Source organism: Hibiscus syriacus, unplaced genomic scaffold (assembly GCF_006381635.1).
Source record: "Hibiscus syriacus cultivar Baekdansim isolate YM2019G1 unplaced genomic scaffold, ASM638163v2 tig00109919_pilon, whole genome shotgun sequence".
NCBI lineage: Eukaryota > Viridiplantae > Streptophyta > Magnoliopsida > Malvales > Malvaceae > Hibiscus > Hibiscus syriacus.
The window spans coordinates 125,996-142,865 of NW_024062527.1; the positions used below are offsets into that span (position 1 = coordinate 125,996).

At 33.9% G+C, this 16,870-nt stretch overlaps 2 protein-coding genes and 1 pseudogene across 2 annotated transcripts; 2 read left to right on the forward strand and 1 right to left on the reverse strand.

The window, feature by feature from the left end:
* The first annotated feature begins 925 nt into the window (after positions 1 to 925).
* Positions 926 to 3,795, forward strand: LOC120210196 (actin-related protein 2-like). The gene is made up of 9 exons (XM_039208979.1): positions 926 to 953; positions 1,234 to 1,261; positions 1,344 to 1,407; positions 1,617 to 1,685; positions 1,994 to 2,077; positions 2,573 to 2,631; positions 2,787 to 2,853; positions 3,051 to 3,134; positions 3,285 to 3,795. The coding sequence occupies exons 1-9, from the start codon at positions 926 to 928 to the stop codon at positions 3,363 to 3,365; spliced, it is 564 nt and encodes a 187-aa protein (XP_039064910.1). The 3' UTR covers positions 3,366 to 3,795.
* Positions 3,796 to 4,196: 401 nt separating this feature from the next.
* On the forward strand, positions 4,197 to 5,173 carry LOC120210198 (annotated as a pseudogene).
* Positions 5,174 to 5,685: 512 nt separating this feature from the next.
* On the reverse strand, positions 5,686 to 6,598 carry LOC120210212. Its single transcript, XM_039208986.1, has 2 exons — positions 6,331 to 6,598; positions 5,686 to 6,220 (listed from the first exon to the last, which is right to left on the reverse strand). The coding sequence occupies exons 1-2, from the start codon at positions 6,491 to 6,493 to the stop codon at positions 5,886 to 5,888; spliced, it is 498 nt and encodes a 165-aa protein (XP_039064917.1). The 5' UTR covers positions 6,494 to 6,598; the 3' UTR covers positions 5,686 to 5,885.
* Positions 6,599 to 16,870: the final 10,272 nt, after the last annotated feature.

Sequence of the window (16,870 nt, forward strand, 5' to 3'; positions counted from 1 at the left end):
TCAATCACTTGATTACCACTTTAAGCTAAATTTAGTCGTCATACAGCCCGATTTCCAAGCTTTCTCTATCGTTCTTTAATTTGATTTTTTAGTTTGCTTGACTGGATCTGTTTGATGTTCTATTGCAGTACGTAAAATGCGGTTTCGCTGGGGAAATTTCCGACATCTGTCTTCCCGTGCGTGTCGGGAGACCTATGTTACGATACGAGGAGTTTCTCGTGAACAAGAGTTGAAGGTCCTAAAATTGTTCTCTTATAATCGTGCCTTCTCCTGGTTTCAAAGTTGAAATTATAAGATCTTGTTATTATTAGTATTATTATTATTGTTCGATTTTGCAGCTGTAATATTTTGGTGTATAAATTGGAATACTGATTTACATAATTTGAACTTTGATTAGGATATTGTTGTTGGAGAAGCATGTGCTGATTTGAAATCAGTTGGATATATCCTATCCGGTTACCAACGGAATTGTGCAGAATTGGGATGATATGTATCACGTGTGGGATCACGCCTTTTACAATGAACTAAAGGTCTTCTTTCCTTAATTTTTTGTTGTTTGGCTCTCATTCATGTTGTTTATATATTTATTGGTCTTAATTATGCTTTTTGTTTTTTTCTTTAAGCAGATTAATCCTAGTGACTGCAAGATATTACTTACTGACCCACCTCTTAATCCTTCTAAAAACCGCGAACAAATGGTTTGAATCCCAATTTATTTGTTTGCTGATTTATTGGAATTTTCAAGAACTTAGTTCAGGATCTCATGAGTTGGGTTGATTTGAGGTTGCAGTTGAGACCATGTTTGAAAAATACAACTGGTCTGCTAACTGGACTAGTTATTGACTCTGGTGATGGTGTCACTCATGTGGTAATCTGTTCAACAACCCTTTACCATTATTTTTTAGGAGAAGTTGCAGTATGTAGTATGGTGCGCCATTGTAGGAGCACTCAAGGTGAAGTCCTTAGAATAATTTCTTTTGCTTTTTGTCTCAGGTTCCTGTTGTGATGGCTTTTCATTTCCTCATCTTACTAAGCGAATGAATGTAGCGGGTCGGCACATAACAGCCTTTCTTGTTGATTTACTCTCACGTAGAGGGTGATGACCAGTTCTTTATAAGAAAACTTGTCAGAACATAAAACTACTAATGCTATTGATCATCATCAAATGATCTTTTTCTGGGTGTCTTTCTGTAGGTATGCAATGAATAGAACTGCTGATTTTGTGACTGTCAGGGAAATCAAAGAAACTCTGCTATATAAGGTGAACGATCATTTTTTCTGGCTTTTCGGTTTTATGAATCAAGTATATAGTTCAATTTCACATTAATTGTGTTTATATTCAGTTATGATTACAAAAGGGAATATCAACTGGGACTCGAGACCACCATTCTTGTTAAGAATTACACTGTAAGTACTTTTGGTGAATTTGTCATTTCCTCATCTGCCACAAAATTTGATTTTATGATTTTACTTTTTTTTTTGAAATGATTTTACTTGTTAAATTTGATGCACTTTTATGGATTAGGTCTGGTATTTCAGTTTCTCTAGATTTGTATTAACAAAACTCTAATGAAAAATATTGTCTCGAGAGTACTGACAATTTTTGTTTGAAACAGCTGCCTGATGGGAGAGTTATTAAAGTTGGCACTGAAAGGTTCCAGGCCCCTGAGGCTCTTTTCACTCCAGTAAGTACTGTAGTTCTCTCTGTTGTCATTGACTTATGAATAAATATTTTTCTGTGCTACCTAATTTCTGAATTAATCTGGATGTATTTGGCTGTTACAATGTGAACTAATATTTGCAACGGTAATATAGTTTTTGAATTACTGTGCCACATCTGTTGGCTGTTTAGTTATTGTTTGTACGTGGTTTTGCATTGATTAGGTTGCGATTGTGTTATAATAAATTATTGTGGTAGAACTAAGATAATATAGTTAAAATATATATTTGATAGAGCATAGACTGTCAAAGTAAGATTTTTTTTCTTTTGTAGGAACTTATTGATGTTGAAGGTGATGGTATGGCTGACATGGTTTTCCGCTGCATTCATGAGATGGATATCAACAATCGCATGATGGTACTAAATTATTTCTGGGAATATAGTGTTTATTGTCTAAAATTACTCTAACAACGTGCTGAAGCTTTTTGCTGTAAATCTGTTACTATGTACCTGTATTTTAATGAAGCTTTTTATCCTCCTCTTTCTTTGAACCCATTCTGCAGCGTTTTGTTGTGTGTTTATCTCCCTTCGCTTTATTTTAGTTAGCATTTTCTTCAAGGAGTTTGCTCTTTCATTATCTTCTTTGTATAAATTGCTTGTCTAATGGAGGATACAACTTCCTAAGGCAAAGTTATTTTCTATTTCTCTTCTGTTCCCATTTACAGACTCCAAAATGGATCATCATGATTAATGAAAGTTAATAAATTGATATCATTGAGTGAAACCTTGCATTATTAATAACCATCCTTCCAGAAAATGAACCGTGGGCCCTTTGGCTGTAGTATATGTATATGTTCTTGGTTGGATTTTTGTTGTGTAAACCTAACTTGTTATTTGCTTTATATTTTACAGCTCTATCAGCATATAGTTTTAAGTGGAAGGAGCACCATGTACCCTGGCTTACCTAGTCGGTAATATATTTGTATAAATAATCATATTCTAAGATACTTTTGAAATTGCATGCAGAGTGAATTCCAATATCTTTAATCCCGGTTCCATCATTCCCCTGGCTGCATTCTCGAGTTTGGATGTGCCTTCTTATCATAACAATTTTCTTTTGATTCAGGCTGGAGAGGGAAATCCTAGATCGATATCTTGACGTGGTTCTAAAGGGAAACAAGGATGGATTGAAGGTAATATTTATTGCTGAACCTATAACAGAAACTACTCCATCTTCTGTTTCTATAATCTCTCTTTTGAATTGCGTGTAATGCCATTGATTGAGCAAGTCAAGTAAAATCATCATTTGAGCTAGATACAGCAAAAACAAGTAAATGGCTAAAACAAATCTGTCCTCAGCTTTAAATACTTTTCTCGTGCTTCTAAATAGAAACTGCGACTGAGGATTGAGGATCCACCACGAAGAAAGCATATGGTGTATCTTGGTGGTGCTGTACTTGCCGGGATTATGAAGGTACTCTTCTCTCTCATTCCTAGACACGCACATGTGAACAGATTCTCATTTGCACAGTCAGAAAAGAGAAAACTATGTTTCAAAAGCTTGGTTTGAGCATGATATCTGATGACAGCTTAGAATTCATCAAAACATATTTGAACCTTGCAGGATGCACCCGAATTTTGGATCAGCAAGGAAGATTATTTGGAAGAGGGAATTGCCTGCCTAAGCAAGTGTGGCCCTGCTTGACCTTTTGTTAGCAACACTTTTCAATTCTTGTTGTATGTTCGGTGCGTTCACCCTGTGATTCCATTCATTAGCCTAGAGAACCACACACAAGGGTGTCCAAGGTAGGCTGTCTCATATCAGTCGACTTCTTAAACTACACATCCTGGCATCTATTCGCCTATCGGACTGAGCAGCCTATTGAATGATTATCTCTTATGTTACTACTATCAGGAAAAAAAAAGGTGCCCTTGTAGAAGCTATATATACTTTTACCAGACCAGAAATTTTGGTTTCTATACGTACTCTCATAGAAGTTGTTACACTCGTGGTGTTTTTATTTCAAGTGAGGTTTGATCCGCTGAACTGTATTGTATTGTGCCTACTTATTTGAATATAAATGAATGTCAATATATATACTGCGACAGGAAATGGCAATACATTTAAGTACCAACATTTTATTTTTCTTATGATTTCGGCCATTGTTCAAAGTTTGTATTTCTTGTTTGTAAATCGTCAATCCATAAAGAAAATGTACTTTAAGCATATTCGAATGCATAAGATTAGAGATGATTACTATATTAATAATTTTTTATGCAAAATGTTTCATCATACATTGTTTTGAAATTAATTTGATATACTAGAACAGTTATGCTACATTACTTTTGGAGGTTTGCCACGTGCTAATTTTTGCAGAAAACACTGACAATTTTACTCTGAGAACATCTTTTTCAGCATTTCTCACATGGTTTGTTTCCTCATAATCTAGAAATTCTGCATTTAAACCCATTAAATATGGATTAGTAAGCCCTTTTTTTCTCAGAATATATTTATATATCATTTATGAATCAGAGTGCAATTGAATGTCCATCTATAATGGAGAAGTCCAATGAGAAGTGTCTCGGCTTACTGTAATCCAAGGATATCCAACCCTGGTTTGTCCAGCTGAAGATGCAGAAAAGAGATTTTACGTTCTTTCAAATCTTGACCAAACATTGCAGTGGTTGTACCATCTATTGCTTCAAATCAAACGAGAACAGGAATGAAAATGCCGGTAAAGTGATCAAGGATGCCTTAATACTTGTTCATTTTTCCTCTTGCCGGAAGCTAACGATCAGCTCGGAGGGCAAACTAATAGTAGACTGCACTGGAGAAGGGGCTGTCTTCATTGAAGCTGAAGCAAACTGTAAGATATTCTAGTTTGGCAAATGCTAACTATCCCACCATTTTTGGACAGAACCATTCTGAAAGCCCAAAGCCCACCTAAGATCGAGCACCTGCATCAGGAATTTGCTGAGATAGAGGACAAGTCTAGCACTGTTGAGCTCTACAAAGATGAAATGATCCACAGAGCTCTGTTTTGAGCCCGAGAAGCTTGAAAAACTAAAGAAAAACTAAGGAAGACAGTGTTCTTGAGAATGTCCTACGTTCTAAGCTCTTTCAGCATTTGTGTGAAGGGCTCGGACCAAGGCACTTAACATGCTGTCTGACCAACAAACAAAGCTCCTCTTCGAAGTTGATGACAGACATAGATTCAATCCTCCACTACCAGAAGGTTACTTATATGCCAGGCAAGTGAGCTATTGGAGAACCTGTTTTCACACGCCGTGGGGCTCATTCAGGATGCAATTAAGATGGTTACAGATGATTACATGAGATCAGCCATGGATTACTTCGAGGTTACAAGAGTTAGGCCATCTTTTTCATTCTCTCTTCTCATCACTGCACGGTCTAGGCTATCTTTCCACACTACAGATTTCGGATGGGGAGAGCTTGTTCTATAGGGGCTAGTAGCATTGCCGGAGAAGGAAGTCGGAACGGGGGATGTCTAAGCTAAAAATCTAGGCTGTGTCAATAGAAGGTTGTTTTCTGTTTTTATTTCGATTGGATCTTTTATACATCGAGAGCTGGAGGCCATCAATTCCAACTTGCGTGCCCGGTGGTTATGTATCTTGATTTAAAATTCAATCATTTGTCTTCATCAAAAATGATAATGATATTATGTCTTATATTTCATTCTTTATGCTGAAGAAGACATTGCAGATTAAGTGCTTGAGGATTGAAAAAGTTCATCCTCTATACTACAAAAATATCGAAACGCGACAAGAAACAAATCATAAAACCGAAGCCAAAGTTGGATCAGATTCATATTCGAAAGAAAATGCGAACATCATCAGGCGGGAGAGTTCATATGTATCATATCTTCCAACAAAAGCCTTTCCTCTGTTTAGCTTTTCACATTTTAAAAAACACTATTATTACTAATATCTAAAAATATATGGTACATCAATCATGTATGTCCACAAGCTTGACCTTGACTCCATTTGCATAAACAATGAAGGATGAAAATACCTATTAATATATGGCTCTTTTTTCGTCCTTAAATGAGCACCAGTAAGGCTGGAAAGGGTTAGCGCAGGTTTTCCATTTCTTGTACTATGCGCAGACCGAGAAACAGAAAGAACCTTCACCGGATAGCAGAGGAGAAGGCGACCGTATATAATTCTATAACCGAGATTAGTGTGTTAATAAAAAGAGAGCGAATTATTCCCCACACAAAGTAACGTCTCTTTTTGATGGTCTGAAATTCAATGCAGATAGGCTGTAGATGCAGATATTGGGGTGCCTGGATTTTATTGCTATCTCATCTGTTGTGCTACTGTAACCGGGAATGTTGCATGAAGTGGACAAGCTCCCAACTAAGCTAGCCTGGCAAGTCGATGCAATGGCTGCCTCCGCGCATTCAATCCCATCGACCGATGGTATGTCCAACATGTATACCCCACGTTTATCCGTAGTTCTGTTGACAGAGAACGATATCTGTTCCCTTGTTTTCTGAATAAACGCCCTGAAGTTGCAGTCTATTTGAACTTCGGCGCCTGGTTAGGAAAACATGTTATTCGTTTTAATTTTGTTACTTACCAAATATCCAAAGAGCAAAACAACAGAACATGGAACAAATAGTAGGGTTGCTGATGAGACACTTCACCTGGTAAAAAGTAGCTGTGTCTGGAGAAGCTGTTGTTGGAGCAAATGTCACAATAAACGAGGCCCATTACAGTGATCTGACCATTGGTTTTTGATGACTCAGTTTGCAAAGGTAATATCTTAGTTAGCAGAGATAAAAACAGGAAGGGAATCACTGGTTTCATGCCAGCAGATTTTGGAGAGAGATGAGAGAACTTTCTGTATGAATGATTGATTGGTTTCAATCAATATCTAATGAAGCATTATCATTTTATCATGTACTTGAAGATGAGCTTGATGGAGAGATCCAATGGCAAGCAAAAGTAGTGGAATTTATCAGGAAAAAAAATTTCACAAGAAAACAAAGACATGTGAATGTATTTTGGCAATATGTGGATTGATGGGATTGGTTTTAAGACCCCAAACTTAAGGACTAGTTTTGCAGATTGGATTGGCATTCCATTTCAATGGGGTCACAAGCATCTATCTGCAGGTCGTTTAGGTGCAATTATTACCTGCCTGAAAGGGAAGCATACCCGTGAACAAGTAAATGAGGCGGTGCTGATAAAGCCTGGTATCATTTAGCTCATGCTAAAGATATGACTTCGCTATACAAATTTAATGCAATGGAATCACATGGAAGTGGATTCCTTATTTATAATTGCTGTGAAATGCTAGTAGTAAATATGACATTAAATACAATATTGGATCAAGATCATGGCTGGAAGATGATTCGTGTATATGTCTATGAATCCATAAGCTTTCCATTATAGATATAGGCAGCTATCGAATGCAAGAGAAAAAAAAAACAAATTTCTAAAGACGCGATTACATCGTCACCTACTCACTGTTACTTGAGAACGCCCTCAAACATGCCATGCAATAATGATGTCACTGTTCTACTATGGAACAGGAACAGAAGTTCTTTTTACAATAAGGAACATGAACAGAAGTTTTTCTGGCGCCTCCTCCACCTTTTCTGCTAATATACAAAGATCAACCACGTTTTAACATTCAACATATATAAGAAAGTATAAAATGGGAATCCACCTTTTCTGCTAATATACAAAGATCAACCACGTTTTAACATTCAACATATATAAGAAAGTATAAAATGGGAAAAGTTATGACAAAACCGGAGTACCTGTTTTCGCTTTGTTACATACAAAGATTCATACAATGATGTCACTGTTCTACTTATGGAACAGGAACAGAAGTTCTTTTTACAATATGGAACATGAACAGAAGTTTTTCTGTGGCGTCTCGTCCCACCTTTTCTGCTAATATTCATGATTAACCACGTTTTAACATTCAACATATATAAGAAAGAAAGTATATATGGGAAAAGTTATGACAAGACCGGAGTACCTGTTTCGCTTTTGTTACAGATGTTGGACAACAACATGCATGGTGATGACAGCTCTAGGGAATCATCGAAAGGGTTCTACACTGGCCGACAGTCTTGTCGTTCTCCAAAATTTTCCCAGCATTTATCAGCTTGATGTCATTGGCTACCTTGGGTGCAAACTTTTTATCTAACACACATCGAAACAATTCAGATCCAACGTTAGAAAGCACAAAGACAACCTTATTTTATCTAGATCTTGCTACATGCATCCTACCATTACGAAGGTTCAGAAATATGATTTCCATTCTGAATTGTGTGAACTCTCATGTATGAATCGAGTCTATGATATAGTCCAACAATTTAGAAGAAACCTTGAAAATTCACGAAATTCTCGTAAGCAAGGTATCCTCAAAATCGTCCTAGATTACCAGCTCAAAGGATTCAAAACAAAATTAGGTAAACCTTTCAAAGTGGATGCGCAAAAGTAACTCAAGCAGTAGTTTCAAGTAGCCATGGCTAACCTTGATGGTATAATATCACACAACAACAGAGTAGAACAAGAAGATGGCATAAGAAACAAATAAAACATACATAATTGGCAAGAGAGTAGATTTTCGATTGTAATTGTAAATACAAAGTAATTTCAACCCAAGAAATTTGACTGCATGAAAGCAGGATGAACGAAAAAGGCATCCTACCAACCAAAAGGATGGGGGAAAAAAAACAAAGTTTGTTCAGCAAGTATTACAAAATGGAATATAAGATCATCTTACTCTTACATGAAATCAAAGATTAAAAAACCTTGTTTGATCTCAGAAGTACCATCCACACATGTAAATGAAAATATATTGGGGTCATTAACCATACGCACAGAAGGATGGAAGAATAGTTGTCTAAAACAACCAAAAACCAACAGAGAATAGGATGGCAGAGAAAACCCTGAATATCGTCATCAATGCTTGAACAAGCAATATCAACTTCATCCAAACTAAAATTAATCATAATAGAATAAAAATCAACTTATAGGATCCAAAAATAGAAGGTGGAGCTGCTTTTTACAAAAACTGAAGAAGTCTCCTATGTGAACACCATATCCATGGCCACTTTTGTCAAATGCGAGAAAACTTGTGTATTTGTACAAACCAGTTACTATTATTATCAAACTTAAGCCTTCCAGTGACCAGTATGCCATCATTGAATATAGGAAAACCAAACTACAGGATTATGTTAAACAGGTCCAACTATTATTTCAAGAAAAGCGAACATTGATAAGGTGAAACAACCAGTCCACATACGGCGTTGCGCCCTTTTTAAACAATCCAAATTAAATGCTACATTCAAAACACTTGAAACAAGAAATCTAAGCACAAAATTTCCCACTGCATTATCTTAAAGACAAGGAGAGATTTATTCATCAAGCCATAACTATAAAACAACTAATGCAAAGAAGGGAGCAAAACAGTTATGCATATCCTAGAGTCACACTAAAGCAAAGCCCCCTAAATTTATTAGGATTATGCCTCTTTGAAGAAGCTTAAATTAAGATTAACTTGGCAATTGACAATGTAATTTGGTATTAAAAGCAATAAACTTTTATGGAAAATTGAAGCGCTTAATTAAGATTAACTTGGCAATTGACAATGTAATTTGGTATTAAAAGCAATAAACTTTTATATGGAAATTGAAGCACTGACCTTGGGCCACTCAGCACGATTCTTTCCTTGACCATAGCAACGGTTGAAGATTCTTTCCTTGACCATAGCAACGGTTGAAGCGGGGTGAGTATCGAAATGGACCGATGTCCGATCCATCATACAATTGGAATTTAAGCTCTACCAAGTCCTCCTCTGGCATTTGAATTTTCAAAACTTTTCCAACAAATTCAAACAAGTAAAAATCTTTACTTTGAAACAGAAAATAAATTCCTAATCACTCTAAATTCACCACTAAAATGCAATAACCTCACTTCCTACAGAAAAATCCAAACAATAAAAACACCCTTTGTTTTGGTTGCAAAGAAAATGCAAGAAATTGAACAGAAAGTTCTTCTTTTAAAAGGAAAAAAACTCAGTTTAAATTACCAGGAATATGAAAGACATACCCAGATTCCAAACCACAGCTCCATCCACTCCGACACTTCACTTCGTTTTTTAATTAAAGAAAAAACTCAAAAGAGATTGAAAATCAATAAAAAAATGAAAACAAAATATGAAAAATAGAATAGAATACCTTCAAAATAAAGACGAAAAGAATCGTTCGGAGCTCTATTTTCTTGAGGGTTTATATAATTACAGTTACAGACTCCAAGATTCTGTTAAATCCTGGGATTAGACCCGATCTTCAAGGTTTCCATTTTTTACACTGCCTTTGTTTATTCATTTTCCCTTTTAATTATGGAAATAATTTCAACGATAATGTAAACAGCGACAAAAGGTCAGATTCGAGTAAATAAGACATTGCACTTATTTTCGTTTGAAGTTTTTTTAATAACATATAATTTTGGGAAGATTTTTTTTTTGTTTTTTTAAATATATAATTTTTTTAAATTGGTTTTTGAAACATATATATAATATAATTTTTAAAAATATTTTGAAATAATATAATATATAGTTTGAAAATATATATTATATAGTTTTAAAACATTTTTGAAAAAAATATATATAATATATAGTTTTGGAAAATATTTTGAAAATGTATATAATATAATTTTGAAAATATTTTGGAAATGTATATAATATATAATTTTGAAAAATATTTTTCAAAAATATATATGGTTTTAAAAACAATTTTTGAAAATATTTCAAAATATATATAAAAACAATTTTTGAAAAATATATATTATAGTTTGAAAATATTTTAAAAGCATATATAATATGGTTTAAAAATGATTTTCAAAAATATATAATATTTTCAAAATTTTTTTAAAACCATATAATATGAAAATGTATATAATATATATTTTGAAAAATTTTTTGGAATTTTATCTATATTTTTTTTTTTATATGTTTTAAAAATTTTTGAAATATATATATGTTTGAAAATAATTTTAAAAGCATATATAATATATGGTTTTAAAAATGATTTTTTATTTATTATTTTTTTTTTGTTTTTTATTTATTATTTTTGAATATTTTTTTTTCCCTTTTCTGATTTTTTTTTTGTTTTGTTTCCGTAAGGGTCCAAGTCAAGGCATGCCTGGCCCATCAGGCAAAGATCAGGTCAAGCCCGAATACCCAATAAACCAGGTTCATTAAGCCCACCCATATTATGGTTTCAACATTCAGCATTGCGCCGCATGGGAGATAAAATCACGCACGTGAAAGTCACGCGCCAGTTAAAGTTTCGAAGACCGATCGAGATTTCAGTCGAACAACCCGGGATTGCAACATCCCAGGATTTTAGCCTGCAACGTTCACACCCCGAGTAAATCGAGAACGGGGAGAGTGACTCCCGTAGCCATCGAAAACAACCCCCCAACGGGGGGCTATATAAGAACCGGAGCCAAACATAACAAAAACACCAAGAAAATCCAATCAACATCGAGATACAACGAAACACAACGGGACACGGTGAGCAGCCAAATACCAGCAAAAACAGAGAAACAAACGAAAACAAAAGATCGTGCAAGCCCAAACAACAAATACCAACCAACAAAATAACCCAAGAGCACCGAAAACCGTAGCAAAGCATACGAAAATCAAGCCAAATCATAAAAACAGAAACCAAAATCTCGTCGGAGAAGAAGAACTAACACAAAGGAGGAGGCTCTTCACCGCCGGAGAAAGCTAAAGGTCACTGGGATCTCAAAAGTCATCAAACAAAAGGTAAAAAAATCACATCTTCGGGGGTAGATCTACACTTATTGGGCTACCCTTAGTTTTGGCTGTCTCGATTTTGGCTCTCGGTTTTGGCTTCGGGGTGACAAGGGAAAGCTTTCGGGTAAGTTTTTGAGTTCCTGCCATCGTGGGCCGGTGGTTGGTGGGGCGGAGCTATGGTGGTGAGAAGGTCGTGTTCGGCCGGGGAGAGAAGCATCGAGAGAGAATTTAGAGATGAGTTTGGGTTATTTTGGGGGATAATGAAAATGAGATGAGTTTGGGGGAAAGAAGCATTTATATATGGGGGACTTGTGTATAATTACTAGTTTCTTAAATCATTTCCGCAGTCCTCCCAGTTTTGAAGCGTAATTCAATTCGGTCACCGTTTGTAATTTTACCCTCGAATTTTCAATTTGATCATTATTTATATTTTTTATATTTTGTGAATTAACCCCCTAATTTTATTTTTTCCTATTGCAATTCATTTTCAGCATTAATTTCAGTCCATAAATTTCAATTTGATCCTTTGATTTTTATATATTTATGTATTTATTTATTTTTTCGGCTTTTTCTTTTTTTATTAATATTTTTTCTTAACATTTTTTTTCTATTTCTTTATTTCAAAATTTAACCTTTTTTCTTTTTATTTCGTTTTTTATTTTATTTTATACTTAATTTATTTATTTTTATTTTTTATTTTTATTTTAATATTTTTTATTTTTTTATTTTTTTATATTTATATATTTCACAATTTAATATTTTTTTGACTTTTTAGGGGAATTTTTAATCAATCAAAGGTAAGTACTTCAAATCAAGTTTTTAAATTTCAATTTCAATTTTAATTTTCGCAATTAAGACAACTGACAAATTAAATGGTACCGTATGGGAAATTCAAGGGTGCTAATCATTCCTTGATTGTAACTGACTCTCGAATATGACATATTTCTGGTAAAATGCAGATTATGTAAGATGGTGTCCGATCAACCTAAATATTGTTTTTAAATGATCGGTGGCGACTCTAACATTTTTTCAAGTCGAAGCCCAATTCTGGTCCACCCGAATGACGGTTGCAACAACTTGGCGACTTCGCTGGGGACATGTAAGTGAGTCAGGCTGAAATTAATTTTCGGTTGTCTTTTTGAGCGAAAATTATAAGTTTAAATTCTAATTTATTTATTCGATTCTTATTATTTATCGTTTATTATTTTTCAAATAAATAGTTGTACTAACATTTTTTTTCAATGATTTTAGATTTTTGAAAAAGTTCTTTCTTCATCTTTGGCTCTATACCCGAGCTCTGAACCCTTTTTAAGTGGGGGTGAAAGAGACGCCTTCGTGAGAATTTATTCTCCATGCGAGCCTAGCAAGTAACCTTCGGGATTCATATATCTTATGTCTTCGTGTGAATTTATTCTCCGTATGGGCATAAGGGAATGTATCCTCTCGAGTTTAACTTGGTCCATATAAACTTATAATGGGCTTAGGGCTAAGGGTCTGGTAAGCCCAAGGGGCACCAGCAAGGAGAACTCAGGTACATTTCTTTAGAACCTAAACCTAGAGACTACAAGGAGTTAGAGCCCATCCTAAAACCTCATTTTAATAGGCTGTTTTGATATTATTTCCTACTTTTCAGAGCATGTGAACTAGAAATTTATGTGGTCAAGGCTTGTTCAAAATCAACTTGCGAGATAGAGATCATGTCCGGGTAGGAATAATAAGCATGTGGGTAGGACTTTTTATTTTCATTATTATTTTTTATTATCCTTATCTCACTAACTTTTTCTTTTCATTTTTGTTTTCTTTCATTTTATTTTTATCATTTACATCATTCATAAGAGGTGTTGATCTACAAAAACGTGTTTGTTAAATGTAAATAGTTTGCATTAATGGACAAAGGGGTTGTAATACAAGATATGAAAAGTGCAGAGGTCCGACTATGGTTAGAAAGGACTTAGAAAGAATACAGACAGTCTGCAAGGCAACTATGTGTCACATTCAATCAATAAGACATGATGCCCACAATCAAAGAGTATACCACTCTGTTGCATTGTGAATGACTCAAATTTATATCAAGCACATCAAAAGTTAACTTTTTGAGTTGGCAAAGGTTGTAGGGGCAAGACGAGAAAAATGTTACTAACCTGGAGAGTCCCTTAAAAGACAACAAGAACAAGATGACAAAGTGATAACTGAAACTGGAGGCCATTGTTGACGAATTCAAGAAACAAGCAAGTGAACTTCGGATAGTTCCTATCGATGGAGGGCTTCAATAGTATTTCCGTTAGGGAACAAGCTCAATAGAGAGTGAAAGCCAGAGATGCAGTCATTCGAGACTTCTTGGAGTAAGTAAAAAAAGTAGCTCGTCACTTGCACGATTTATGTAAGATTCCAAAACAAGGCTAGTGAATATAATACAAATTTTGAAAACTTTGTGCTTAATTTTGAAATAAGTTAAAAGTTCAAGGACTTAATTAGAAATATTTTATGAATGATGATTTAGTAAAGATTGAAAGAAAGAAGGGTAAAATGGTCATTTGATAATAAAGATTTTTATCTTTCTTTTGTAGGCTATATAACACGTGGGAGTTGAGGAAGGAAGGAAAAAGTTTTCAGAGTTCTCTTATTCTCCTTTCTTCTTCATACGTGAAGGACCAAGCAAAGGTGAGTTTTCAATATGGTTAATTTCTTGTTGAATTTTTAAGTTGGTTATGATAATTGGATAATACTTAAGCTTAAAGAAAGCTTAAGCCAACTTTAATTCAAATGATTAAGAAGTTAATAGAGATTAAAGACTTAGAGTTTTTGAATGAAAACTTGGAATAGAGTTGATAAGTGAAATTTGAAACTAAATTTGACTTTTCAATAGTTGAATTAAGAGATATGAAGTGATAGAATTGAATTTAGAACAATTAGAAAATTTGGTATGATTCTTGAATTTCATATGAAAGATAGGATTTTGGGGTTAGAGATGTGATTAATGAGTAGAAATGGGTTTAAGCATGTGTATATGAGTTATGAATATGTAAAGGGTTGAATCATGAAGTGTTTGTGAGGAATTGAGTGAATTTTTGGGCTCAAAACTTGATTTCTGGGCAAGGGGTATAGGTACCCATTCAACAGGTACTGATACCTCAAGAGTAAATTTATAAATGTCTTCAAAGGGTACCGATACCCATAGGGGAGGTATCGATACCTTGAAATTTTGAATGAAAATTTGGTACCGATACCCGTATAGGTATCTATACCCTCAGCTAGGGTGGTACCGATACCCTATAGTGGGTACCGATACATCTTCAAAGGGAAATTAAAAATAGACTTTTCTTTTAGTTTAAGGAATTAATGGTATAATTATAATAATTGGAATGTGTGATTGTGTAGATATCGAGTACAAGCAAGTTCCGGATCAATCACTGAATAAGGATTCGATTCAAAGAGGTGGTTTTGGAAACTAAGTGAGGCCAAGGTGAGTGCATACTATAGATATAATTCAAAGGAATTATGATATGTGATAAGTCTATTCCTATGTTAGTATTTATAGCATAGTAATTAAGAACATGCATACATGATGATTATTATAAATACATGCATAAGATATATATATATATATATATATATATATATATATATATATATATATATATATATATATATATATATATATATATATATATATATGTTTATAGGATTTGATAAACGATATATGATTAATGTGAATGGATGCAAATACACATGTTATATGATACGAGATTGAAAATTATATGCACATGTGATATGTGATAAAAGAAAAATACATATGTGATTACAAGAGTAATGATATGAATACACGAACATATGAAGAATAACAAATAATGGCCATGTTATGTGATATGAGAGCTAGGGTTATATAGGTCTTTCGGGACAAATTTCACATGCCCCTAGTGAGACCCCATACGAGCTATGGTGACAACATAAGTGCACAACATCAATGTACTGCATACCTTAAGTTCTCAGTAATGTACATGGGCCTATAAGAGATATCAATTATATTTACATGAGTATATGTTACCAGATTATTATTGTTTACATTGTATCATATGTGTGACATGATTAAATTATACTATGATTCTAATTAAGTAATTAATTTCATGTTCATATTTATAGAAAATGCATTATTATATGTTTATATGCCTCACTAAGTCATCGACTTAGCGTGTGAATGTTTCACATGTAGGTTTGGAAAGCGAGAAGAGAAGTTAAAAGGAGCAAGACAGGTCAGCATCTCCCTTACAAAGTTCATATCAGAAAAGTAATGATTAATATGTATTTTGTTCTTTTGAATATAGTTGACATGTATTAATAGAATTAAGTTGAATACACTCTGATATGTTTTATTAAAATTAATTGATTTTAATAAATACAAAGAAATTATTTTTTTGAGTTTATGAATTTGAATATATTTGTCATTTGTAAAGAAAACGTTTGAAAAGTCAATGTGACACCTCAGACTCGTATCTGGGTCGGGTATGGGTTGAGAGTGTTACATTTAATGGTATCAGAGCTAAGGTTTAGCCGATTCTAGGCTTGAACCAAAGTCAAATGAGTTTTAAAAATGTGTACATGCCAACTCAAAGTGATTTTTTTTGATTTGATAGTGTAAGGAGTATGTTGTCTTGCAAATAGAATAAGATTTGCATGATATAATAGAAATTGATTATAAGAATTGTCAAAGTGAATCGATAGCTGATAAACCTGATGGTGGTAGTAATTTACCTGCCTTGGCAGGCAAGATGAAGAGCGAACACCTCAGGAAATGCTTTGAAATAGAAAAGGTTGTTTTCATGAAGTTGAAAACATGTTAGAATAATGTTATAGGGTCTCCACTGTTCTAAAACAGAGAAGTTAGATGAAGTAGTTTAGCTACTATACGTATGAATGGAAGTATAGTGAATAGATGCTATCATGAGAATGATAGAAGATTTAGTGATGTGGTTATTAGTTTGTAAAAGTTCGATATTAAGTATCTCGGTGATAAGTTCATCAGAAATATGAAGACATAGTTTATGAATTTGGAACAGAAGAATCGTAATGTGTATGGATAAAAATGCAGTTTGATAAGTTGAATGAATAGTGGTCAGCTAATTTGAAGGAAAATGATGTAGATATGGTTCAGAGGAAGTTGGAATGTTGAGTGTGAACAAAGAAAATTGCATGGTGTATGAGAAAGTATATTGTTTTGTAAGAGTTTAAATATTGTTTTGTAAGAATTTAAGAATGTATACATTCGTGATCAGTTTATAAGACAAAGATAAATGGAATGTTTAAATTTGAACCAAGGAAATTGTATTATGGATGAGTAAGAATGAAAGTTTGATAAGTTAAGGAAATGGAGGATGAGTTATTCCGACTAGAAAGAATGTATA